The sequence below is a fragment of the Pristiophorus japonicus genome, chromosome 3 (genome assembly GCF_044704955.1).
Source record: "Pristiophorus japonicus isolate sPriJap1 chromosome 3, sPriJap1.hap1, whole genome shotgun sequence".
Lineage (NCBI taxonomy): Eukaryota > Metazoa > Chordata > Chondrichthyes > Pristiophoridae > Pristiophorus > Pristiophorus japonicus.
Window position 1 is genome coordinate 5186811 of NC_091979.1, and position 27648 is coordinate 5214458.

At 50.9% G+C, this 27648-nt stretch overlaps 1 protein-coding gene across 4 annotated transcripts in view; it reads left to right on the forward strand.

The window, feature by feature from the left end:
* Positions 1-27648, forward strand: part of obsl1a (obscurin like cytoskeletal adaptor 1a) — a 192428-nt gene that overhangs the window by 155248 nt on the left and 9532 nt on the right. For 3 of the 4 annotated variants that reach the window (XM_070875141.1, XM_070875143.1, XM_070875145.1), the window contains 6 exons: positions 281-393; positions 3317-3470; positions 16285-16446; positions 18127-18231; positions 21149-21415; positions 26835-27104. In XM_070875141.1, the coding sequence (XP_070731242.1) occupies positions 281-393; positions 3317-3470; positions 16285-16446; positions 18127-18231; positions 21149-21415; positions 26835-27104 (1071 nt within the window). The remainder of the gene's footprint in view (positions 1-280; positions 394-3316; positions 3471-16284; positions 16447-18126; positions 18232-21148; positions 21416-26834; positions 27105-27648) is intronic. The other variant, XM_070875142.1, reaches the window with a different exon arrangement.

The following is a 27648-nucleotide window of genomic DNA, read 5'->3' on the forward strand; positions in this document are numbered from 1 at the left end:
TGTCCCGGCGTTCCATCACGCTGTGTCCCAGCGTTCCATCGCCCTGTGTCCCGGCGTTCCATCGCCCTGTGTCCCGGCGTTCCATCGCGCTGTGTCGCGCCGTTCCATCGCCCTGTGTCCCGGCGTTCCATCGCCCTGTGTCCCAGCGTTCCATCGCCCTGTGTCCCGGCGTTCCATCGCCCTGTGTCCCGGCGTTCCATCGCCCTGTGTCCCGGCGTTCCATCGCCCTGTGTCCCACCACAATCCCCTCTCACCCTGCCGTGTCACTGATCTGTTTCAGAGCCCCCGGTGACCTTCCTGAAGACGCTGAAGGACCTGAGGGTTCCGGAGACCACCATCGTCACCCTGGAGTGCGAGCTGTCCCGGCCCAATGTCGAGGTCGTGTGGTATAAGGTAGGAGGCTCCAACATGGAGCGGGCCCTGTAACCGGCGGTTCGACCCCTGCTCCCCCGATCCGGGGGGCAGTGCTGGAAGGTTATCTTGTTTGCCTTTCTTCATTCCCCCGTTCTCTCCCGAAAGTGCAGACGCTTGCTGGGGGAGTCCAAGGTCGACAGTGCCAAACATCCTTCAAAAGAACATAAGAAATAGGAGCAGGAGTCGGCCATACGGCCCCTCGAACCTGCTCCGCCATTTAATACGATCATGGCTGATCCGATCATGGACTCAGCTCCACTTCCCCGCCCGCTCCCCATAACCCTTTACTCCCTTATCGCTCAAAAATCTGTCTATCTCCACCTTAAATTTATTCAATGACCCAGCCTCCACAGCTCTCTGGGGCAGAGAATTCCACAGATTTACAACCCTCTGAGAGAAGAAATTCCTCCTCATCTCAGTTTTAAATGGGCGGCCCCGTATTCTAAGATCATGCCCTCTAGTTCTATAGAGTGGAAATATCCTCTCTGCATCCACCTTGTCGAGCCCCCTCATTATCCTATAAGTTTCAATAAGATCACCTCTCATCCTTCTGAATTCCAATGAGTAGAGGCCCAACCTTCTCAACCTTTCTTCGTAAGTCAACCCCCTCATCTCCGGAATCAACCGAGTGAACCTTCTCTGAACTGCCTCCAATGCAAGTATATCCTTCCTTAAATATGGAGACCCAAACTGCACGCAGTACTCCAGGTGTGGCCTCACCAATACCCTGCACAGTTGGGCATCGACTGTCACTCCCCCCTCCCCGGCCAATTATTAGATCAGCAAGGGCTGGAATAGAGGTGTGTCTTGCTTTTGTTACGTCTTCGTGTCCTTAGGCAGACCCTCGGAGTCGAGGAAGACTTGCTCCCACACTAATGTGAGTTCTCAGGTGACTCATGAGACCAGTGTGGGACCGACAGTCTCTGTCACAGGTGGGGCAGACGGTGGTTGGAGGGATGGGTGGGTGGGTGGGGGGCTTGGGTTGTTGAATGCTCCTTCCGCTGTTTGTGCTTGGCTCCCGGGTGCTCCCGGCGAAGGGACTCGAGGTGTTCGGCGCCCTCCCGGATGCTTCTCCTGCACTTTGAGCGGTCTAGGGCCAGGGACGCCCAAGAGTCGGTGGGGATGTTAAATTTTTTCAGGGAGGCTTTGAGGGTGTCCTTCAAGCGTTTGCCCTGCCCTCCTGGGGCTGGCCTGCCGTGACACAGCTCGGAGTAGAGCGCTTGTTTCGGGAGTCTAGCATCAGGCAGGTGGACAATGTGGCCCGTCCATCAGAGCTGATCGAGTGTGGTCAGTGCTTCGATACTGGGGATGTTGGCCTGAGTGAGAACACTGATGTTGCTGCGTCTGTCCTGCTAAAGGATTTGCACAATCTTGCGGAGGCAGCAATTGTGGTACTTCTCCAGCGCTTTGAGCTGCCTGCTGTACATAGTCCATGTCTCTGAAGCATATAGGAGGGCGGGTATCCGTTACACCCCCATCTCGAGCACCACGTTCAGTTCAGGACACCTCAGGAAGGATCTACTGTCCTCGGAGGGGGAACCGCACTGACTTAACGGTGTTATACCGGGGTTAAAAAGGGTAACCTTTCAGGACAGGTTGCATAGACTACATTGCAATCACTTGAATATAGAAGCTTTGCTCTGTATCTAACCCCGTGCTGTACCTGCCCTGGGAGTGTTTGATGGGACAGTGTAGAGGGAGCTTTACTCTGTATCTAACCCCCTGTACCTGCCCTGGGAGTGTTTGATGGGACAGTGTAGAGGGAGCTTTACTCTGTATCTAACCCCAAGCTGTACCTGCCCTGGGAGTGTTTGATGGGACAGTGTAGAGGGAGCTTTACTCTGTATCTAACTCCGTGCTGTACCTGCCCTGAGAGTGTTTGATGGGACAGTGTAGAGGGAGCTTTACTCTGTATCTAACCCTGTGCTGTACCTGCCCTGGGAGTGTTTGATGGGACAGTGTAGAGGGAGCTTTACTCTGTATCTAACCCTGTGCTGTACCTGCCCTGGGAGTGTTTGATGGGACAGTGTAGAGGGAGCTTTACTCTGTACCTAACCCCAAGCTGTACCTGCCCTGGGAGTGTTTGATGGGACAGTGTAGAGGGAGCTTTACTCTGTATCTAACCCTGTGCTATACCTGCCCTGGGAGTGTTTGATGGGACAGTATAGAGGGAGTTTTACTCTGTATCTAACCCCCTGTACCTGCCCTGGGAGTGTTCGATGGGACAGTGTAGAGGGAGCTTTACTCTGTATCTAACCTGTGCTGTACCTGCCCTCGGAGTGTTTGATTGGACAGTGTAGAGGGAGCTTTACTCTGTATCTAACCCCGTGCTGTACCTGGCCTGGGAGTGTTTGATGGGACAGTGTAGAGGGAGCTTTACTCTGTATCTAACCCCATGCTGTACCTGCACTGGGAGTGTTTGATGGGACAGTGTAGAGGGAGCTTTACTTTGTATCTAACCCCATGCTGTACCTGCACTGGGAGTGTTTGATGGGACAGTGTAGAGGGAGCTTTACTCTGTATCTAACCCCGTGCTGTACCTGCCCTGGGAGTGTTTGATGGGACAGTGTAGAGGGAGCTTTACTCTGTATCTAACCCCCTGTACCTGCCCTGGGAGTGTTTGATGGGACAGTGTAGAGGGAGCTTTACTCTGTATCTAACCCCCTGTACCTGCCCTGGGAGTGTTTGATGGGACAGTGTAGAGGGAGCTTTACTCTGTATCTAACCCCCTGTACCTGCCCTGGGAGTGTTTGATGGGACAGTGTAGAGGGAGTTTTACTCTGTATCTAACCCCCTGTACCTGCCCTGGGAGTGTTTGATGGGACAGTGTAGAAGGAGCTTTACTCTGTATCTAGCCCATGCTGGAAATCTTCCATACATCCGTTGACTTTTCTCCCCACAGGACGATTTGGAGATGAAACCCAACAAGAACATTCGGATTTACTCGATGGGGAGGAAACGGATTGTCCAGTTGGGGAAGTGCAGACTGCAAGAATCGGGAACTTACATCTGCGATGCCGGCGAGAGCAAGAGCAGCAGCAAGCTGGAAGTTTACGGTAATTGCCGATATGTGACCTTGTCTTCATAAGAACAGAAGAAATAGGAGCAGGAGTTGGCCATACGGCCCCTCGAGCCTGCTCCGCCATTTAATAAGATCATGCTTGATCTGATCATGGACTCAGCTCCACTTCCCCGCCCGCTCCCCATAACCCCTTAGCCCCTTATCGGTTAAGAAACTGTCTATCTCTGTCTTAAATATATTCAATGTCCCAGCTTCCACAGGTCTCTGAGGCAGCGAATTCCACAGATTTACAACCCTCTGAGAAGAAATTCCTCCTCATCTCAGTTTTAAATGGGCGGCCGCTTATTCTAAGATTATGCCCCCTAGTTCTAGTCTCCCCCATCAGTGGAAACATCCTCTCTGCATCCACCTTGTCAAGCCTCCTCATAATCTTAGACATTTCGATAAGATCACCTCTCATTCTTCTGAATTCCAATGAGCAGAGGCCCAACCTACTCAACCTTTCCTCATAAGTCAATCCCCTCATCTCCGGAATCAACCGAGTGAACCTTCTCTGAACTGCCTCCAAAGCAAGTATATCCTTTTGTAAATACGGAGACCAAAACTGCACGCAGTACTCCAGGTGTGGCCTCACCAATACCCTGTATAACTGGAGCAAGACTTCCCTGCTTTTATACTCCATCCCCTTTGCAATAAAGGCCAAGATTCCATTGGCCTTCCTGATCACTTGCTGTACCTGCATACTATCCTTTTCTGCACAAGTACCCCCAGGTCCCGCTGTACTGCGGCACTTTGCAATCTTTCTCCATTTAAATAATAACTTGCTCTTTGATTTTTTTCTGCCCAAGTGCATAACCTCACACTTTCCCACATTATACTCCATCTGCCAAATTTTTGCCCACTCACTTAGCCTGTCAATGTCCTTTTGCAGATTTTTTGTGTCCTCCTCACACATTGCTTTTCCTCCCATCTTTGTCACTGCCAATGAGATTGAAAGGAATTCAGCCCAATCCACTGATTGCTTAATATACTGTTTTGAAGTATTAATGGGGGAATATTCTGGTCGGAGGATTGCTCCAGGCAAAGACCTCCAACCTCCAAAAAGTCTACGGAAATGCCTGATGGTCCCGGCGGAAGGTAGGATTGCAGTCGGAGGCCTAGTTTCAGAGTCCAGGGCACGGGAACATGTCCTGCAAGAACGTATCCGTATCCTGGGTGTAGGGGGTGGTCTCGGGGGTCAGGTTCACCTCTGACCTTCTGAGCGGTTCGAATCGCTCCCACTCCCTGGGTTCTAGATTTTGGATTTATTTGGGGATGTGACAAAGTGCAAGAGACAACTGGTTTTGGTGCAAAGAAACTTTGATTTTATTAAGGACAAAAAGTTCAATGTCAAAACACACAATCACTAGAATAAGGGACACTTTACCACATGTTCAAAAGGGGTTACAGTAAATAATACACCTCCCACCTCCCAATGCCTAACTCTGACTAGGTTGGACTCCAGGGTAAACAGGGATTATGCTCGCCAATCCTTTTATTGTCAGTTGGCGGTGATTCGCGGTTTCGGGGTTCGCTGGACTCTGTAGGTTCTGCTTGCTGTACCCTGAACGTCATGGAAGACTTCTTACTGCGTAGTCTTCAGTTGGGTGGTGTCCGCTGATGCAGTAGGGCGCGGTTTGGATTTATGGGGTGAGTACCCACTTCCTTCTGTCAGCAGTAGGTTTTAAAGTTGTTTTAGGTAATGTTTCACCTGTTGGTAGCTAGGAACAGATTGTAGAGTGGAAACTTGCGAGTCTTCGGTTTCTTCTCGAGGAGTTTTTCTCTTAAGAATTTGTTGATCGCAGTGGTCTCGATGTTACCACGTTGGCTGTGGTCAGTTGCCGCGATGATGATGTCCGAGGTTACTGGGAACTGCTTTTCTTTGCTGGTTCGATGATGTTCTTCTTCCTTCTTCAGTGACAGAGCAGTGTGGCCCAGGAGTGTCGTTGGGGCTGAAGATGCCAATTATACTTTGAGAGCCGATCTAATCTGCACGCCAAATCAGACCCGATTCTTTGTCTTAATGTTGGCGGGCTTCATAATTCTTTGTCATATTTTGGTGGCTCGTTAATGATAACTCATTTCAGATGTGTCGATCTGTTGAATTCGTTTTTCGATCAGGAAAATTAGTTTTGGTATTTACGTTGTCTGCCTGGGCCTGGGTTTACCATGCGGGCTCGATGGGCGATTAACATTATGCATGCGCTGGATGGGATTCCTGCTTGGAGCTATGGCTGGCTATCTCTGGGTCGATTGTTGCCATGGTAATGTCTCCCGGGGAGAAGGGTTTTCGAGTTTACACATCGCTGTTGGTCTCAGCCATGGCTCACTGGGTCATACCCTCGCCTCCGAGTCACAAGCTCCAGGGATCACAGTCCCCGCTCCAGAGACTTGAGCACAAATTCCAGGCTGACGCTCCCAGTGCAGGAAGGATGGGTGCGCTGCACTGTTGGAGAAAGACAGAAAAAAAGACTTGCATTTATATAGCGCCTTTCACGACCACCGGACGCCCCAAGACGCTTTACAGCCAATGAAGTACTTTTTGGAGCGTAGTCACTGTTGTAATGTAGGAAACAATTTGCGCACAGCAAGCTCCCACAATGTGATAATGACCAGATAATCTGTTTTTAGTGATGTTGATTGAGGGATAAATATTGGCCCCAGGACACAGGGGAGAATTCCCCTGCTCTTCCAAATAGTGCCATGGGATCTTTTACATCCACCTGAGAGAGCAGACGGGTCCTCGGTTTAACATCTCATCTGAAAGACGGCCCCTCCGACAGTGCGGTGCTCCCTCAGCACTGCCCCTGCGACAGTGCAGCGCTCCCTCAGTACTGCACCTCCGACAGTGCGGCACTCCCTCAGTACTGCCCCTCCGACAGTGCGGCACTCCCTCAGCACTGCCCCTCCGACAGTGCGGCACTCCCTCAGCACTGCCCCTCCGACAGTGCGGCACTCCCTCAGTACTGCCCCTCCGACAGTGCGGCACTCCCTCAGTACTGCCCCTCCGACAGTGCGGCACTCCCTCAGTACTGCACCTCCGACAGTGCGGAACTCCCTCAGTACTGCCCCTCCGACAGTGCAGCACTCCCTCAGTACTGCACCTCCGACAGTGCGGCACTCCCTCAGCACTGCCCCTCCGACAGTGCGGCGCTCCCTCAGTACTGCCCCTCTGATAGTGCGGCGCTCCCTCAGTACTGCCCCTTCGACAGTGCGGCACTCCTTCAGCACTGCACTGGGAATGTCGGCCTAGATTTATGTGCTCAATTCTTTGCAGTAGGATTTGTTCCCACAACCTTCTGACTCAGAGACGAGAGTGCTTCCCACTGAGCCACGGCTGACACAAGTGCCGGCTTTCAAATAGACGTTAAACCGAGGCCCCGTCTGCTCTCTCAGGTGGATGTAAAAGATCCCACGGCACTATTTCGAAGAAGAGCAGGGGAGTTCTCCCCGATGTCCTGGGGCCAATATTTATCCCTCAATCAACATCACTAAAACAGATGATCTGGGTCATTATCACATTACTGTGTGTGGGAGCTTGCTGTGCGCAAATCGGTTGCCGCATTTCTCACATTACAGCAGTGATTGCACTTATGAAGTACTTCATTGGCTGTAAAGCGCTTTGAGATGTCCGGTGGATGTGAAAGGCACTGTAAGGGGAAAACCCTCAATATTCTCCCCAAGCCCTGGGCCCTTTCGGGAGTGTGCCCAGCTGGGACAGACATCAGGCTGTGCCTCCATTCCCCCTCAGCAACAACAACAACTTGTATTTATATAGCGCCTTTAAGGTAGTAAAATGTCCCGAGGTGCTTCACAGGGGTGCTTTAAGACAAAACGAATAAATTTGACACCGAGCCGCATAAGGAGAAATTAGCGCAGGTGACCAAAAGCTCGGTCAAAGAGGTCGGTTTTAAGGAGCGTCTTGAAGGAGGACAGAGAGGTAGAGAGGCGGAGAGGTTTAGGGAGGGAGTTCCAGAGCTTGGGGCCCAGGCAACAGAAGGCACGGCCACCGATGGTGGAGCGATTATAATCAGGGATGGTCAGGAGGGCAGAATTAGAGTGCAGACATCTCGGGTGTTGTGGGGCTGGAGGGGATTACAGAGATAGGGAGGGGCGAGAATATGGAGGGATTTGTAAACAAGGATAAGAATTTTGAAATCAATGTGTTGCTTAATCGGGAGCCAATGTAAGTCAGCAAGCACAGTGGGTGATGGGTGAGCGGGACCTGGTGTGAGTTAGGACACGGGGCAGCTGAGTTTACGTCAGGTAGAATGTGGGAGGCCAGCTAGGAGAACGTTGGAGTAGTCAAGTCCAGAGGTAACAAAGGCATGGATGAGGAATGGAAGGTGTGGGACTGGCTGACAGCCAGGCCGTGAGGGCTGAATGCGGTCAGTTTGCTAACTCCCGTAGGGCCATCAGAGAGCATCTCGGGGCTGAGACTGTGACATATCCTGAGACTGTGACCCCTTGTTCTAGACTTCCCAGCCCCGGGGAAACATCCTCCACACATCCAGTCTGTCCAACCCCGTCAGAATTTTATACGTTTCTATGAGATCCCCTCTCATTCTTCTAAACTCCAGTGAATACAGGCCTAGTCGACCCAATCTCTCCTCATACCACAGTCCTGCCATCCCAGGAATCAGTCTGGTGAACCTTCGCTGCACTCCCTCTATGGCAAGTATATCCTTTCTTAGGTAAGGAGACTAAAACTGCACACAATACTCCAGGTGTGGTCTCACTAAGGCCCTGTGTAACTGGAGTAAGACATCCTTGCTCCTGTACTCAAATCCTCTTGCAATGAAGGCCAACGTACCATTTGCCTTCCTAACTGCTTGCTGCACCAGCGTGTCTGCTTTCAATGACTGGGGTACAACGACACCCAGGTCCCTCTGTACATTGACACTTCCCAAGCTATCACCATTCCTACCAAAGTGGATAACTTCACATTTATCCACGTCATATTCATCATCATCATAGGCAGTCCCTCGGAATCAAGGAAGACTTGCTTCCACTCCTAAAGTGAGTCCTTTGGTGGCTGAACAGTCCAATTTGAGAGCAGTGAGTCGGGAGGTGGAGCGGGTCGTCGGAGAGGCCTACAAAAGTCCCATCAGTGGGAGGATGCAGTGTGGTGAGTCGGGAGGCAGGGCGGGTGCTGGAGAGGCCTACAAAAGTCCCATCAGTGGGAGGGAGCAGTGTGGTGAGTCGGGAGGCAGGGCGGGTGCTGGAGAGGCCTACAAAAGTCCCATCAGTGGGAGGGAGCAGTGTGGTGAGTCGGAGAGGCCCAGCCGGTGCAGCTGCAGGGAGAGAAAGCAAAAAAGTAGAAAGAAATCGAAGGGTGATGTCACAGCCAAGGGGGTAAGTGATTGGTAAGTAGTATTTCTTTTTTTTTTCCTTTATCAGTAAGTAACCTTTATCATTGTTGTTGCCAAATTAAGTTAATGTAGGGGTTAAGTCGTGGCAGGAGAGCTCGGACATGTGTTATGCTCCTCCTGTACTATGTGGGGAGTCAGGGATGCTCCCAGTGTCCCTGATGACTACGTGTGCAGGAAGTGTATCCGCCTGCAGCTCCTGACGGACCGCATTGCGGCGCTGGAGCTGCGGGTGGATTTACTCTGGAGCATCCACGATGCTGAGAATAACGTGAATAGCACGTTTAGTGAGTTGGTCTTACCGCAGGTAAAGGGTCCACAGCCAGATAGGGAATGGGTGACCAGCAGGAAGTGCAGTGGAAGGAAGGTAGTACAGGGGTCCCCTGCGGTCATCCCCCTGCAAAACAGAGACACCGCTTTGGGTACTGTTGGGGGGGATGACTCATCAGGGGAGAGCAGCAGCAGCCAAGTTCATGGCACCGTGGGTGGCTCTGCTGCACAGGAGGGCAGGAAAAAGAGCGGGAGAGCGATAGTGGTAGGGGATGCTACTGTAAGGGGAATAGATAGACGTTTCTGCGGCCGCAACCGAGACTCCAGGATGGTATGTTGCCTCCCTGGTGCAAAGGTCAAGGATGTCTCTGAGCGGCTGCAGGACATTTTGAAGGGGGAGGGTGAACTCAACATCCAAGGGTATTCAACATTTAGGAAGGATAGACAGAAAGGAAAAGGAGGCGGGGTGGTGTTGCTGGTTAAAGAGGAAATTAATGCAACTGTAAGGAAAAACATGAGCTTGGATGATGTGGAATCGGTATGGGTGGAGCTACGGAATACCGAAGGGCAGAAAACGCTAGTGGCAGTTGTGTACAGACCTCCAAACAGTAGTCGTGATGTTGGGGAGGGCATCAAACAGGAAATTAGGGGTGCATGCAATAAAGGTGCAGCAGTTATCATGGGTGACTTTAATATGCACATAGATTGGGTTAACCAAACTGGAAACAATACGGTGGAGCAGGATTTCCTGGAGTGCATAAGGGATGGTTTTTTAGACCAATATGTCGAGGAACCAACTAGGGGGGAGGCCATCTTAGACTGGGTGTTGTGTAATGAGAGAGGATTCATTAGCAATCTCATTGTGCGAGGCCCCTTGGGGAAGAGTGACCATAATATGGTGGAATTCTACATTAGGATGGAGAATGAAACAGTTAATTCAGAAATCATGGTCCAGAACTTAAAGAAGGGTAACTTTGAAGGTACGAGGCTAGGATAGATTGGCGAATGATACTTAGGGGGTTGACTGTGGATGGGCAATGGCAGACATTTAGAGACCGCATGGATGAACTACAACAATTGTACATTCCTGTCTGGCGTAAAAATAAAAAAGGGAAGGTGGCTCAACCGTGGCTATCAAGGGAAATCAGGGATAGTATTAAAGCCAAGGAAGTGGCATACAAATTGGCCAGAAATAGCAGAGAACTCGGGGACTGGGAGAAATTTAGAACTCAGCAGAGGAGGACAAAGGGTTTGATTAGGGCAGGGAAAATAGAGTATGAGAGGAAACTTGCAGGGAACATTAAAATGGACTGCAAAAGCTTCTATAGATATGTAAAGACAAAAAGGTTAGTAAAGACAAACGTAGGTCCCCTGCAGTCAGAATCAGGGGAAGTCATAACGGGGAACAAAGAAATGGCAGACCAATTGAACAAGTACTTTGGTTCGGTATTCACTGAGGAGGACACAAACAACCTTCCGGATATAAAAGGGGTCAGAGTGTCTAGTAAGAAGGAGGAACTGAGGGAAATCCTTATTAGTCGGGAAATTGTGTTGGGGAAATTGATGGGATTGAAGGCCGATAAATCCCCAGGGCCTGATGGACTGCATCCCAGAGTACTTAAGGAGGTGGCCTTGGAAATAGCGGATGCATTGACAGTCATTTTCCAACATTCCATAGATTCTGGATCAGTTCCTATGGAGCGGAGGGTAGCCAATGTAACCCCACTTTTTAAAAAAAGGAGGGAGAGAGAAAACAGGGAATTATAGACCGGTCAGCCTGACATCGGTAGTGGGTAAAATGATGGAATCAATTATTAACGATGTCATAGCAGTACATTTAGAAAGAGGTGACATGATAGGTCCAAGTCAGCATGGATTTGTGAAAGGGAAAGCTTGCTTGACAAATCTTCTGGAATTTTTTGAGGATGTTTCCAGTAGAATGGACAAGGGAGAACCAGCTGATGTGGTGTATTTGGACTTTCAGAAGGCTTCGACAAGGCCCCACACAAGAGATTAATGTGCAAAGTTAAAGCACATGGGATTAGGGGTAATGTGCTGACATGGATTGAGAACTGGTTGTCAGACAGGAAGCAAAGAGTAGGAGTAAATGGATACTTTTCAGAATGGCAGGCAGTGACTAGTGGGGTACCGCAAGGTTCTGTGCTGGGGCCCCAGCTGTTTACATTGTACATTAATGATTTAGATGAGGGGATTAAATATAGTATCTCCAAATTTGCGAATGACACTAAGTTGGGTGGCAGTGTGAGCTGCGAGGAGGATGCTATGAGGCTGCAGATTGACTTGGATAGGTTAGGTGAGTGGGCAAATGCATGGCAGATGAAGTATAATGTGGATAAATGTGAGGTTATCCACTTTGGTGGTAAAAACAGAGAGACAGACTATTATCTGAATGGTGACAGATTGGGAAAAGGGAAGGTGCAACGAGACCTGGGTGTCATGGTACATCAGCCATTGAAGGTTGGCATGCAGGTACAGCAGGTGGTTAAGAAAGCAAATGGCATGTTGGCCTTCATAGCGAGGGGATTTGAGTACAGGGGCAGAGAGGTGTTACTACAGTTGTACAGGGCCTTGGTGAGGCCACACCTGGAGTATTGTGTACAGTTTTGGTCTCCTAACTTGAGGAAGGACATTCTTGCTATTGAGGGTGTGCAGCGAAGGTTCACCAGACTGATTCCCGGGATGGCGGGACTGACTTATCAAGAAAGACTGGATCAACTGGGCTTGTATTCACTGGAGTTCAGAAGAATGAGAGGGGATCTCATAGAAACGTTTCAAATTCTGACGGGTTTAGACAGGTGAGATGCAGGAAGAATGTTCCCAATGTTGGGGAAGTCCAGAACCAGGGGTCACAGTCTAAGGATAACGGGTATTTAGGACCGAGATGAGGAGAAACCTCTTCACCCAGAGAGTGGTGAACCTGTGGAATTCTCTACCACAGAAGGTTGTTGAAGCCAATTCACTAAATATATTCAAAAAGGAGTTAGATGTACCTTACTACTAGGGGAATCAAGGGGTATGGCGAGAAAGCAGGAATGTGGTACTGAAGTTGCATGTTCAGCCATGAACTCATTGAATGGCGGTGCAGGCTCGAGGGACTGAATGGCCTACTCCTGCATCTATTTTCTATGTTTCTATGTAACAGACAGTTGTCGTGGTGTATATAGGTACCAACAATATAGGAAAAAACGGGATGAGGTCCTACAAGACGAATTTAGGGAGCTAGGAGCCAAGTTTAAAAAGTAGGACCTCAAAGGTAGTAATCTCAGGATTGCTACCAGTGCCACGTGTAAGTCAGAGTAGGAATCGCAGGATAGCTCAGATGAATACGTGGTTTGAGTAGTGCAGAAGTGAGGGATTCAAATTCCTGGGATATTGAAACCGGTTCTCGGGGAGGTGGGACCAGTACAAACCAGGCGGTCTGCACCTGGGCAGGATCGGAACCAATGTCCGAGGCGGAGTGTTTGCTCGTGCTGTTGGGGAGAGGTTAAACTAATATGGCAGGGGGATGGGAACCTATGCAGGGAGACAGAGGGAAGTAGAATGGGGGCAGAAGCAAAAGATAGAAAGAAGAAAAGTAAAAGTGGAGGGCAGAGAAACCCAAGGCAAAAAGCAAAAAGGGCCACATTACAACAAAATTCTAAAGGAGAAAAGTGTGTTAAAAAGACCAACTTGAAAGCTCTGTGCCTCAGTGCGAGGAGTATTCGGAATAAGGTGGACGAATTAATTGCGCAGATAGCAGTTAATGGATATGATGTAATTGGCATCAGGGAGACATGGCTCCAGGGTGACCAAGGCTGGGAACTCAACATCCAGGGTATTCAACATTCAGGAAGGGTAGACAGAAAGGAAAAGGAGGTGGGGTGGCGTTGCTGGTTAAAGAGGAAATTAATGCAATAATAAGAAAGGACATTAGTCTGGATGATGTGGAATCAGTATGGGTGGAGCTATGGAACACCAAAGGGCAGAAAACGCTAGTGGGAGTTGTGTACAGATCACCAAACAGTAGTAGTGAGGTTGGGAACAGCATCAAACAAGAAATTAGGGATGCATGCAATAAAGGTACAGCAATTATCATGGGCGACTTTAATCTACATATAGATTGGGCTAACCAAACTGGTAGCAATGTGGTGGAGGAGGATTTCCTGGAGTGTATTAGGGATGGTTTTCTGGACCAATATGTCGAGGAACCAACTAGAGGGCTGGCCATCCTAGACTGGGTGATGTGTAATGAGAAAGGACTAATTAGCAATCTTGTTGTGCGAGACCCCAGGAGGAAGAGTGACCATAATATGGTAGAATTCTTTACTAAGATGGAGACTGACACAGTTAATTGAGAGACTTGGGTCCTGAACTTAAGGAAAGGTAACTTCGACGGTATGAGATGTGAATTGGCTAGAATAGACTGGCGAATGATACTCAAAGGGTTGATGGTGGATAGGCAATGGCAAACATTTAAAGATCACATGGATGAACTTCAACAATTGTACATCCCTGTCTGGAATAAAAATAAAACGGGGAAGGTGGCTCAACCATGGCTAACAAGGGAAATTAAGAATAGTGTTAAATCCAAGGAAGAGGCATATAAATTGGCCTGCAAAAGCAGCAAACCTGAGGACTGGGAGAATTTTATAATTCAGCAGAGGAGGACAAAGGGTTTAATTAGGAGGGGGAAAATAGAATATGAGAAGAAGCTTGCTGGGAACATAAAAACTGACTGCAAAAGCTTCTATAGATATGTGAAGAGTAAAAGATTAGTGAAGACAAACGTAGGTCCCCTGTAGTCAGATTCAGGTGAATTTATAATAGGGAACAAAGAACTGGCAGACCAATTGAATAATTACTTTGGTTCTGTCTTCACAAAGGAAGATATAAATAACCTTCCGAAAATACTAGGGGATCGAGGGTCTAGTGAGAAGGAGGAACTGAAGGAAATCCTTATTAGGTGGGAAATTGTGTTCGGGAAATTGATGGGATTGAAGGCCGATAAATCCCCGGGGCCTGATAGTCTGCATCCCAGAGTACTTAAGGAAGTGGCCCTAGAAACATTGGATGAATTGGTGATCATTTTCCAACAGTCTATCGACTCTGGATCAGTTCCTATGGACTTGAGGGTAGCTAATGTAACACCACTGTTTAAGAAAGGAGGGAGAGAGAAAACAGGTAATTATAAACCGGTTAGCCTGACATCAGCAGTGAGGAAAACGTTGGAATCAATTATTAAAGATTAAATAGCAGCGCATTTGGAAAGCAGTGACAAGATCGGTCCAAGTCAGCATGGATTTATGAAAGGGAAATCATGCTTGACAAATCTTCTAGAATTTTTTGAGAATGAAACTGGTAGAATGGACAAGGGAGAACCAGTGGATGTGGTGTATTCGGACTTTCAAAACACAAGAGATTGGTGTGCAAAATTAAAGCACATGGTATTGGGGTTAATGTACTGACATGGATAGAGAACTAGCTGGCAGACAGGAAGCAGAGAGTCGGGATAAACGGGTCCTTTTCAGAATGGCAGGCAGTGAGGGTGTCGCAGGGCTCAGTGTTGGGACCCCCGCTATTTACAACATACATTAATGATTTAGATGAAGGAATTGAGTGTAATATCTCCAGGTTTGCAGATGACACTAAACTGGGTGGAGGTGTGAGCTGTGAGGAGGACGCTAAGAGGTTGCAGGGTGACTTGGACAGGTTAGGTGAGTGGGCAAATGCATGACAGATGCAGTATAATGTGGATAAATGTGAGGTTATCCACTTTGGTGGCAAAAACACGAAGGCAGAATATTATCTGAATGGCGGCAGATTAGGAAAAGGGGAGGTGCAACGAGACCTGGGTGTCATGGTACATCAGTCAGTGAAAGTTGACATGCAGGTACAGCAGGCGGTGAAGAAGGCAAATGGTATGTTGGCCTTCATAGCTAGGGGATTTGAGTATAGGAGCAGGGAGGTCTTACTGCAGTTGTACAGGGCCTTGGTGAGGCCTCACATGGAATATTGTGTACAGTTTTGGTCTCCTAATCTGAGGAAGGACGTTTTTGCTATTGAGGGAGTGCAGCGAAGGTTCACCAGACTGATTCCAGGGATGGCAGGACTGACATATGAGGAGAGACTGGATCGACTGGGCCTGTATTCACTGGAGTTTAGAAGGATGAGAGGGGATCTCATATAAAACATATAAAATTCTGACGGGACTGGACAGGTTAGATGCAGGAAGAATGTTCCCGATGTTGGGGAAGTCCAGAATCAGGGGGCATAGTCTAAGGATAAGGGGTAAGCCATTTAGGACTGAAATGAAGAGAAATTCCTTCACTCAGAGTTGTTAACCTGTTGAATTCCCTGCCACAGAGAGTTGTTGAGGCCAGTTCTTTGGATATATTCAAAAGGGAGTTAGATATGGCCCTTACGGCTAAAGGGATCAAGGGGTATGGAGAGAAAGCAGGAAAGGGGTACTGAGGGAATGATCAGCCATGATCTTATTGAATGGCGGTGCAGGCTCGAAGGGCCGAATGGTCTACTCCTGCACCTATTTTCTATGTTTCTATGTTTCTCAGTCCCTGTCACAGGTGGGACAGACATTCGTTGGGGGAAGGGGACGGTGGGACTGATTTGCCGCGCGCTCCTTCCGCTGCCTGCGCCTGGCCTCTTCACGCTCGCGGTGTTGCGACTCGCGGGGCTCAGCGCCCTCCCGGATGCACTTCCTCCACCTCGGGTGGTCTTTGGCCAGGGACTCCCAGGTGTCGGTGGGGATGTCACACTTCCCCAGGGAGGCTTTGAGGCTTTGCATGTTAGACTGCATCTGCCATGTGTTTGCCCACTCACTCAACCTATCTAAATCGCCTTGCAGCATCTTTGCATCCCCCTCACAACTCACAATCCCACCTAGTTTTGTGTCGTCAGCAAACTTGGAAATATTACATTTGGTTCCCTCATCCAAATTATTTGTATACGAGCTGCGGCAAGGGGCGGAGACAGGCAATGTCACTGGGGCGGGGGGAGTCGGCGCTGTTGGGGTTGGAGTGGACGCTCAGTGGATGGTCAGGTAGGATGCGGAGTTTGCAACGTGTCTAGTTCAGCCTCAGTATCGGACGTGGCGGGCAGGCCTGGGATTGGACACACTGAGTGTCTTTGTGTCTTCTCCATTCACCCCCCCAGAACGGGAAATCCAGATTGTGCAGCAGCTGGAGGACCAGGAGGTGCGAGAAAACGACAACGCAGTCTTCGTCTGTGAGGTGTCCCACGAGGAGGTCAAAAGTGAATGGTTTCAGAACGGAGACAGAATCAAATCCAACAGCACCGTCAAAATCAGACAGGAGGGTAAGGAGACCCGTGTGGTCTTTACCAATCAATAAAAAATATTGTTTCTAAACAGGTTACTGGGTGAAGGGCAGGGCACTGGGTCAGACACGGAGTTTCCAAATCTGGGAACTGGTTTCAAATTCAAGTACAAAGAGGGAGCTTTACTCTGTATCTAACCCCCTGTACCTGCCCTGGGAGTGTTTGATGGGACAGTGTAGAGGGAGCTTTCCTCTGTATCTAACCCCGTGCTGTCCCTGCCCTGGGAGTGTTTGATGGGACAGTGTAGAGGGAGCTTTACTCTGTATCTAACCCGTGCTGTACCTGCCCTGGGAGTGTTTGATGGGACAGTGTAGAGGGAGCTTTACTCTGTATCGAACCCCGTGCTGTACCTGCCCTGGGAGTGTGTGATGGGACAGTGTAGAGGGAGCTTTACTCTGTATCTAACCCCGTGCTGTACCTGCCCTGGGAATGTTTGATGGGGCAGTGTAGAGGGAGCTTTACTCTGTATCTAACCCCGTGCTGTACCTGCCCTGGGAGTGTGTGATGGGACAGTGTAGAGGGAGCTTTACTCTGTATCTAACCCCGTGCTGTACCTGCCCTGGGAGTGTTTGATGGAACAGTGTAGAGGGAGCTTTACTCTGTATCTCACCCATGCTGTACCTGCCCTGGGAGAGTTTGATAGGACAGTGTAGAGGGAGCTTTACTCTGTATCTAACCCCCCTATACCTGCCCTGGGAGTATTTGATGGGACAGTGTAGAGGGAGCTTTACTCTGTATCTAACCCCCTGTACCTGCCCTGGGAGTGTTTGATGGGACAGTGTAGAGGGAGCTTTACTCTGTATCTAACCTTCTGCTGTACCTGCCCTGGGAGTGTTTGATGGGACAGTGTAGAGGGAGCTTTATTCTGTCTCTAACCCCCTGTACCTGCCCTGGGAGTGTTTGATGGGACAGTGTAGAGGGAGCTTTACTCTGTATCTAACCCCCTGTACCTGCCCTGGGAGTGTTTGATGGGACAGTGTAGAGGGAGCTTTACCCTGTATCTAACCCCCTGTACCTGCCCTGGGAGTGTTTGATGGGACAGTGTGGAGGGAGCTTTATTCTGTATCTAACCCCGTGCTGTACCTGCCCTGGGAGTGTTTGATGGGACAGTGTAGAGGGAGCTTTACTCTGTATCTAACCCCCTGTACCTGCCCTGGAAGTGTTTGATGGTACAGTGTAGAGGGAGCTTTACTCTGTATCTAACCCCCTGTACCTGCCCTGGGAGTGTTTGATGGGACAGTGTAGAGGGAGCTTTATTCTGTATCTAACCCCGTGCTGTACCTGCCCTGGGAGTGCTTGATGGGACAGTGTAGAGGGAGCTTTACTCTGTATCTAACCCCCTGTACCTGCCCTGGGAGTGTTTGATGGGACAGTGTAGAGGGAGCTTCACTCTGTATCTAACCCCCTGTACCTGCCCTGGGAGTGTTTGATCGGACTGTGTAGAGGGAGCTTTACTCTGTCTCTAACTCCATTTGTGTGAGTTAGCTGAGAACAGAGTCGAGGGTAGCAGTGGCTTTCTCGAATGGCCTGCCTGACCCTCACTCTCTGGCTGTCCTTGTGGGCAATGGTTACCTGGACCGGCTCGATTCAGCGCCTTGAGGCGAGGGAACAGTTTTGCACGCGTTGGAACGTTAACTTCTCTTCCATCCCACCTGCCAGGGACCAAGCATTTCCTGCTGATCTGCAATGTGATGGCAGAGGATGCGGGGGAGATCCGATTCACTGCCAAGAACGTTGAGTCTGCGGCTCATCTCGATGTTAACGGTAGGTCTGCCGATTCTTTCTCAGTCCTGCTTCCCTTTACGTTCAATGATGTGAGCCTCTGGTCTAATTGTGGTCGACCGTGGCTCAGTGGGCAGCACCCTTGCCTCTGAGTCAGAAGGTTGTAGATTCAAGTCCCACTCCAGAGACTTGAGCACATAAATCCAGATTGACTCTCCAGTATAATGCTGAGCGAGCGCTGCACTGTCAGAGGCGCCGTCTTTCGGATGAGACGTTAAACCGAGGCCCCGTCTGCCCCCTCAGGTGGTCGTAAAAGATCCCATGACGCTATTTCGAAGAAGAGCAGGGGAGTTCTCCCCGGTGTCCTGGGGTCAATATTTATCCCTCAATCAACATCACTAAAACAGATTATCTGGCCATTGCTGTTTGTGGGAGCTTGCTGTGCACAAATTGGCTGCTGTGTTTCCTACATTACCGCAGTGACTACATTTCAAACAGTAATTCATTGGCTGTGAAGCGATTTGGGAGATCCTGAGGCCGTGAAAGGTCCTGAATCATAGAACCGTGGCACAGAAGGAAGCCATTCGGCCCATCGTGTCCGTGTTGGTCGAAAAAGAATGGAAGCAAGTCTTCCTCGATTTCGAGGGACTACCTATGATGATGATCCAGCCTAATCCCATTTTCCAGCTCTCGGTCCGTAGCCCTGTAGGTTACAGCACTTCAGGTGCACATCCAAGTACTTTTTAAATGTGGTGAGGGTTTCTGCCTCTACCACCCTTTCAGGCCGTGAGTTCCAGACCCCCACCACCCTCTGGGTGAAGACATTTCCCCTCAAATCCCCTCTAAACCTCCCCCCAATTACTTTAACTCTATGCCCCCTGGTTTTGACCCCCTCTGCTAAGGGAAATAGGTCCTTCCTATCCACTCTATCCAGACTCCTCATAATTTTATACACCTTAATTAAATCTCCCCTCAGCCTCTTTTCCAAAGAAAACAACCCCAGCCTCTCCAATCTTTTTTCATAGCTAAAGTTTTCCAGTCCTGGCAACATCCTCGTATACCTCCTCTGCACCCTCTCCAGTGCAATCACATCCTTCCTGTAATGTGGTGACCAGAACTGCACGCAGTACTCCAGCTGTGTCCTAACTAGTGTTTTATACAGTTCAAGCATAATCTCCCTGCTCTTGTATTCCATGCCTTGGCTAATAAAGGCAAGCATTCCGTATGCCTTCTTAACCACCTTATCTACCTGGCCTGCTACCTTTAAGGATCTGTGTACCTGCACTCCAAGGTCTCACTGTTCCTCCACACCTCTCAGTGTCCTCCCATTTAATGTGTATTCCCATGCCTTGTTGTCCCTCCCCAAATGCATTACCTCACACTTTTCCTGATTGAATTCCATTTGCCACTTTTCTGCCCGAGTGCCCAGTCCATCGCTATCTTCCTGCAGTCTACCACACGGCCAATTCCTGTATCGTCTGCAAATTTCTTTATCAGGCCCCCTACATTTAAATCTAAATCATTAATATATACTATAGAAAGCAAGGGACTGAGTACTGAGCCCGCGGAACCCTACTCGAAACAGCCCTCCCGTCACAAAAGCACCCCTCAACCATTACCCTTCGCTTTCTGCCACTGAGCCAATTTTGGATCCAACTTGCTGCTCTCCCTTGGGTCCCATGGGCTATTACCTTTTTGATCTGCCTGCCATGTGGGACTTTGTCAAAAGCCTCATTAAAAATCCATGTAGACTACATCGTACACACTGCCCTCATCGACCCTCCTTGTTACCTCCTCAAAGAACTCAATCAAGTTGGTCTGACACGACCTTCCCTTAACAAATCCACGCTGACTGTCTTTGATTAATCCATGTCTTTCTAAATCAACTGTTTATCCTGTCCCTCAGAATTGATTGCAGTAATTTTCCCACCACCGAGGTTAGACTAACTGGCCTGTAATTATTCGGTTTATCCCGTCTGGAACAATGGAACAACGTTAGCAGTTCTCCAATCCTCTGGCACAACTCCTGTAGCCTGGGAGGATTGGAAAAATGTTCTTTGGGTTGGGGGAGGGCCGGGAAATTGCTGTTCTCCCAGCCCCCACTTCAGCCAAAACCATGAGTGGCGCGGGAATCACTTGGGTGCAACCCCACCCAAGAAGGGTCAAGGGGTAAGGTTCCCTTTATGCTGCGTGTTGGTGCAGCTCCCCGCCATCCACACCCAGCCGGCCTTCGATTGGCAAAAACTGCACACGCGCATTGTTTTATATGGGTCGCGCACTCCAAAATAAATTAACGGGAACATTGGCAAGGGGGGAATTTGCTTGTGGGGGTCGGGAGAGATGGTGGCGTGACTCAAGCCTTTGGGGGGGCGGGGGGCTCGAGTCAGGAAGGGGAAAGGGGGAATGTCTTGCGGGGGAGGGGGTTCAACTCGATTCATGAAGGGGCAAGGGGGGAATCTCCTGGGGGGGGGGAACATGTCAGGAAGGGTCAAGGGGGGATCTTCTGGGGGAGGCACGTGTCAGGAAGGGGCAAGAGGGGATCTTCAGGGAGGGGGCACGTGTCAGGAAGGGGCAAGGGAGGGATCTTCTGGGGGGGGCACGTGTCAGAAAGGGGCAAGGGAGGGATCTTCTGGGGGGGGCACGTGTCAGGAAGGGTCAAGGGGGGATCTTCAGGGAGGGGGCACGTGTCAGGAAGGGGCAAGGGGGGGGATCTTCTGGGGGGGGCACGTGTCAGGAAGGGGTCAAGGGGGGATCTTCAGGGAGGGGGCACGTGTCAGGAAGGGGCAAGGGGCAAGGGGGGGGATCTTCTGGGGGGGCACGTGTCAGGAAGGGGCAAGGGGCAAGGGGGGATCTTCTGGGGGGGCACGTGTCAGGAAGGGTCAAGGGAGGGGATCTTCTGGGAGGGGGGGGTTGATGCGTTGGTCTGACGTCGCCCTCTCTTCCCCCCCCCGCCCCGCAGAGTTGCCGATCAAGATCGTCAAGCCACTGCGGGACAAGACGGCGCTGGAGAAGCACAAGGTGATCCTGGAGTGCAAGGTGTCCAATCCCCGGGCCGGGGTGCGCTGGTACCGGGGCGACGAGGAGCTCGGCTCCACCGGCAAGTACCGGATCAGCAGCGAGGGCTGCTACCGTCAGCTGGTCATCCACGACGTCAGCTCCCAGGACGAAGACACCTACACCTGCGACGCCTTCGATGACTCGACCTCCGCCAAGGTCCTGGTGGAAGGTAGGTCGGCAAATCCGCGATCCAGCTCCCCACGGGCCTTTGCTGGCTGCAGGCCGATCCCTGCTGTGGTCACTGGGGGGCGGCAGGGGGCACAGGCATGATGGGCCGAACGGCCTCCTTCTGCGCTGTATGAGTTAAAGTGTCAGCTGTGGCTCAGTGGGTGGCACTCTTCCCTCGCAATCAGAAGAACATAAGAAATAGGAGCAGGAGTCGGCCATACGGTCCCTCGAGCCTGCTCCGCCATTTAGTACGATCATGGCTGAGCCGATCTGGAACTCTCTCCTCCAAAAATAGCTGTTGAGGCCGGGGGTCAATTAAAACATTTCAAAACTAAGATTGATCGAGTTTTGTTGGGTAAGGGTATTCAGGGTTACAGAACCAAGGCGGGTAGATGGAGTTAAGATACAGATCAGCCTCATCTAATTGATTGGCGAAACGAGCTTGAGGGCTGAATGGCCTCTTCCTGTTCCCATGTTCCTCAGGTCCAGAGAGAGAGAACGAGAAAGGGAGAGAGGGAGAGAACGAGTAAGGGGGGGAGAGAGAGAGAGAGAGCAAGGGAGAGGAGAGAGCGAGAGAAAGGGAGAGCGAGAGAGGGGGGAAGGGAGACAGAGGGGAAGGGAGAGAGAGGGAGAGAGAGTCAGAGGGGAAGGGAGAGAGAGAGAGAGAGAGACAGAAGGGAAGGGAGAGAGAGAGAGAGAGACAGAGGGGAAGAGAGAGAGAGAGAGGGAGACAGAGGGGAAGGGAGAGAGAGAGAGGGAAGGGAGAGAGAGAGTCAGAGGGGAAGGGAGAGAGAGAGAGAGACAGAAGGGGAGGGAGAGAGAGACAGAAGGGAAGGGAGAGAGAGAGAGACAGAAGGGAAGGGAGAGAGAGAGGGGGGAAGGGAGACAGAGGGGAAGGGAGAGAGAGGGCGAGAGAGACAGAAGGGAAGGGAGAGAGAGAGAAAGGGGGGGAGAGAGAGACAGAGGGGAAGGAAGAGAGAGGGAGAGAGAGACAGAAGGGAAGGGAGAGAGAGAGAGACAGAAGGGAAGGGAGAGAGAGAGAGGGAGAGAGAGACAGAAGGGAAGGGAGAGAGAGACAGATGGGAAGTGATACGTCCTTACCATACGGTATAATTCTGTTCCTAATTCTTATGTTCTTATAAATGCACACCAGGCCCATGCTTGACCTGTCCTTTATTCCTTAGCACTCAAGTGATGAAGGTGGGTGGAGCTTCCCCTTTTATACCTGAAGGTCCAGGTTAGGAGTGTCTCCCACCTAGTGGTCAGTGTTCTCACGGTGTACAACTTAGGTCAGTTTATACATGGGTTACAATGCTGGTTGAATACATGACATCACCTCCCCCCCCCAAAGTCTATTGGGATCACAGGTTGAGTCTCTCTGGTGGTTTACGCTCCCTTGTAGAGCGCCTGAGTTGGAGCTCCGGTTGTTGGGCGCTGGCCTGAGTGTCTGCTGTTTGCGGTGCCTCAGGCCTGTCCGGACTGCCCACAGTGACTGGGCTCTCCTCCCTTTGGTTCCGGTGTTCGGTCACCTGTGGTGGAGTGAACTCTATATCGTGTTCTTCCTCTGTTTCTATTGGGTTGCTGAACCTCCTTTTTGTTTGATCCACATGTTTGCGGCAGATTTGTCCATTGGTAAGTTTAACTACCAGAATCCTATTTCCCTCTTTGGCAATCACAGTGCCTGCGAGCCATTTGGGCCCTGCAGCGTAGTTGAGGACAAAAACAGGATCATTTACATCAATACATCGCGCCCTCGCATTCCTGTCATGGTAGTGATATTGTGACTGGCGCCTGCTCTCGACAATTTCTTTCATGGTGGGGTGTATAAGGGATAATCGGGTTTTGAGCGTCCTTTTCATTAGTAGCTCTGCGGGTGGAACCCCTGTGAGCGAGTGTGGTCGGGATCTATAGGCCAACAGGAGGCGTGATAAGCGGGTTTGTAGGGAACCCCCTTGGATTCTGAGCATCCCCTGTTTGATTATTTGCACTGCTTGTTCTGCCTGGCCGTTTGAGGCCGGCTTGAACGGTGCCGTTCTGACATGGTTGATTCCATTGCCTGCCATGAAGTCCTGGAATTCAGTGCTTGTGAAGCACGGGCCATTGTCGCTGACCAAAATGTCCGGTAGACCGTGGGCGGCGAACATTGCCCGTAGACTTTCTACCGTGGCAGAGGATGTGCTTGAATTTAAAATGTCACACTCGATCCATTTGGAGGAGGTATCTACTACAACCAAAAACATTTTCCCCATGAAAGGACCTGTGTAGTCCACATGGATGCGTGACCAAGGCTTGGCGGGCCATGGCCAGAGGCTAAGGGGGGCTTCTCTGGGCGCATGGCCCAGCTGGGCACAAGTGTTGCACCTGCGAACACAAAGTTCCAGATCTGTGTCTATCCCTGGCCACCAAACATGTGACCTGACAATTGCCTTCATCGTGACAATGCCCGGGTGCCCATTGTGGAGATCTCTGATGAATACCTCTCTGCCCATCTGGGGCATGACTACGCGGTTTCCCCACAGTAGGCAATTGGCCTGAATCGAGAGTTCATCCTTGCGCCTGTGAAATGGTTTAAATTTCTCAGGGCATGCCCTGTACGTGGCTGCCCAGTCCCCATTCAGGACACATTCAGGAGACGATAGCGGGTCTCTATTTGTCCAGACTTTAATCTGACGGGCTGTCACGGGTGAGCCTTCGCTTCCGAAAGCTTCAACAGCCATGACCATCTCAGCACCATGCTCGGTAGCCCCCTCAGTGGTGGCTAGTGGGAGCCTGCTGAGTGCATCGGCGCAGTTTTCGGTGCCCGGTCTGTGCCGAATTGTGTAGTCATAGGCGGCTAACGTGAGTGCCCACCTCTGTATGCAGGCCGATGCGTTTGCATTTATGGCCTTGTTGTCGGCCAAAAGGGACGTTAGGGGTTTGTGATCTGTCTCCAACTCAAATTTCCTGCCAAACAGGTACTGGTGCATTTTCTTTTCCGCAAATACACAGGCGAGCGCCTCCTTTTCTACCATCCCGTAGCCCCTATCTGCCTGGGACAGACTTCTGGAGGCATAAGCTACCGGCTGTAACTGACCCTTGGCATTAACATGCTGCAACACACACCCGACACCATAGGACGACGCATCGCACGTTAACACAAGTTTCTTACATGGGTCATATAGCGTTAACAGATTGTTGGAACATAACAAATTGCGTGTTCTATTAAAAGCCCTTTCCTGGCTGTCCCCCCAGACCCATTCGCGACCTTTGCGTAGGAGCACGTGTAGCGGCTCTAGCAGCGTGCTCAATTTGGGAAGAAAGTTGCCAAAATAGTTCAGGAGCCCCAGGAACGAACGCAGCTCCGTCGTGTTACGGGGTCTGGGTGCTCTCTGGATCGCTTCCGTCTTGGATGGAGTAGGGCTGATCCCGTCTGCTGCTACCCTCATCCCCAGGAATTCTACCTCTGGAGCTAGGAAGACGCACTTCGCCTTTTTCAGTCGCAGCCATACCCGGTCCAGTCTGCGTAGCACCTCCTCCAGGTTGTGGAGGTGTTCTTCAGTATCGTAACCCGTGATGAGGATGTCGTCCTGAAAAACCACCGTCCCTGGAATCGACTTGAGGAGGCTTTCCATATTTCGTTGGAAGATCGCGGCGGCCGAGCAAATCCCGAACGGACATCTGTTGTACTCAAACAACCCCTTGTGTGTCGTGATGGTGGTCAGCTTCTTCGACTCACTCGCCAGCTCCTGGGTCATGTCAGCTGAGGTCAGGTCCAATTTTGAAAAAAGTTTGTCGGAAAGAGGTCCTCCGCTCTCGGTAGCGGGTACTGGTCTTGGAGTGAGACCCGATTGATGGTGGCCTTGTAATCACCACATATCCTGACCGACCCATCCGCCTTGAGCACCGGCACAATCGGGCTCGCCCAGTCACTGAATTCAACTGGCGAGATGATGGCTTCCCTCAGCAGGCGGTCCAACTCGCATTCTATCTATTCCCGCATCACGTACGGCACCGCTCTGGCCTTGTGGTGTACTGGCCTGGCGTCCGGGTTTATGTGAATCACTACCTTGGCCCCCATGAAAGTGCCAATGCCGGGTTGAAATAATGAGTCAAATTTGTCCCGGACCTGTGAGCATGATACTCGCTCCACAGAGGAAATTGCATTGACATCGCCCCATTTCCAGTTCATGACAGCAAGCCAACTCCTCCCCAGTAGTGCGGGACCGTCCCCTGGGACAATCCAGAGTGGCAGTCTGTTCTCCGAATCTTTGTGGGTCATGACTACCGTGGCGCTGCCGAGCACCGGAATGATCTGCTTTGTGTAATTCCGTAGCTGTGCGTCAATCGGTGATAATTTTGGCCTCCCGGCCTTGGATGCCCACAACTTTTCGAACTGTTTGATACCCATCAGGGACTGGCTGGCACCCGTGTCTAACTCCATTGATACTGGGATGCCATTGAGGAGCACTTTCATCATTATCGGTGGCGTCCTGGTGTATGAACTGTATACGTGCTCCACATGAACTCGCTGAACTTCAGCTTCCAGCGATTTCCCCCAGTGTCCATTTCTGCAATTTCTGCAGGTATTTTGCACATCTCTGCAAACTCCGGCTGAGTGTGTGCCTCCACGCCTCCAGCATGAGTTGCTGTTTGAAACAAAAGGTCCCTTGCTAGTCGATCGTCCCTGACTGCCCTTGTTATTGTCCTTGAGTGCACCATTAACAGGTGTTGATGGCCCCATTACTGGCCGCATTGTCCCTTGCAATGGCGTGAATCGCTGTTCAGCTTGCCATTGTCTCTGTCGAACTCCCCCTCTGGGTTCGACTACATGTTGGGGCATGCCCGACTGCCCTTGTCTGCCTGGAGAACTGTGTGCTGCTTTAACAATGTTGAATCTCTGTCCCAACCATTCCTTAACACAGTACCCCTCGTCTGTTCTGCTAGTGGCCATGCTCGCGTGGTTTAAATCCCAGTTTCTTGTCGCCATTGATACGTCCTTATTGTACAGTATAAATGCACACGAGGCCCATGCTTGAGAGAAGGTCAGTCTGTGACCTGTCCTTTATTCCTTCGCACTCAAGTGATGAAGGTGGGTGGAGCTTCCCCTTTTATACCTGAAGGTCCAGGTTAGGAGTGTCTCCCACCTAGTGGTCAGTGTTCTCACAGTGTACAACTTAGGTCAGTTTATACATGGGTTACAATGCTGGTTGAATACATGACAGGAAGGGAGAGAGAGGGCGAGAGAGACAGAGGGAAGGGAGAGAGGGGGAGAGAGAGGCAGAGGGGAAGGGAGAGAGAGAGAGAGAGAGAGAGACAAAGGGGAAGGGAGAGAGAGAGAGAGAGAGAGAGACAAAGGGGAAGGGAGAGAGAGTGTAAGGGAGAGGGAGAGAGAAACGGCGACTGTGGTTGGAATGAGCTATCTCCCGATGACTGTGTTCCAGAACAAGCCATCCTGATGGTGCGGGAGCTGGTGGACACAGTGGTGACAGCTCCGGGGGAGGCCCAGCTGGAGTGCGAGGTGTCAGTGCCCGAGATCCGAGCCCCCCAGTGGAGCCTCAATGGGCAGGCCCTCGAGAGCGGGAACGGCGTCCGCGTGGAGAACCAGGGCACCATCCAGCGGCTCATCCTGAGCCACACGTCGCCCGGCATGAGCGGGCTGGTGAAGTTCACCGCGGGGAAGGCCCGCTCCAGTGCACAGCTCACCGTCAAAGGTAAGCTTCAACAGCGGGGTTTCACACAGCAATCGGTGGAGCCACCACAACCAGCAATGTACACAAACACCACACGGCGCTTCACAGGAACGGTGACCAAGAGGGTGGTTTTAAGGAGCATCTTAAAGGAAAAGAGAAAGAGACAGAGGGGTTTAGGAAGGGAATTCCAGAGCTTGGGGCCCAGGCAGCTGCAAACACAGTGGAGCGATTAAAATCGGGACAACAGTCAGTGTACAGATATCTCCCTGAGGGAGAGGGGACTGAGAGACACCAGTCAGTGTACAGATATCTCCCTGAGGGAGAGGGACTGAGAGACACCCGTCAGTGTACAGATATCTCCCTGAGGGAGAGGGGACTGAGAGACACCAGTCAGTGTACAGATATCTCCCTGAGGGAGAGGGACTGAGAGACACCCGTCAGTGTACAGATATCTCCCTGAGGGAGAGGGGACTGAGAGACACCAGTCAGTGTACAGATATCTCCCTGAGGGAGAGGGACTGAGAGACACCAGTCAGTGTACAGATATCTCCCTGAGGGAGAGGGA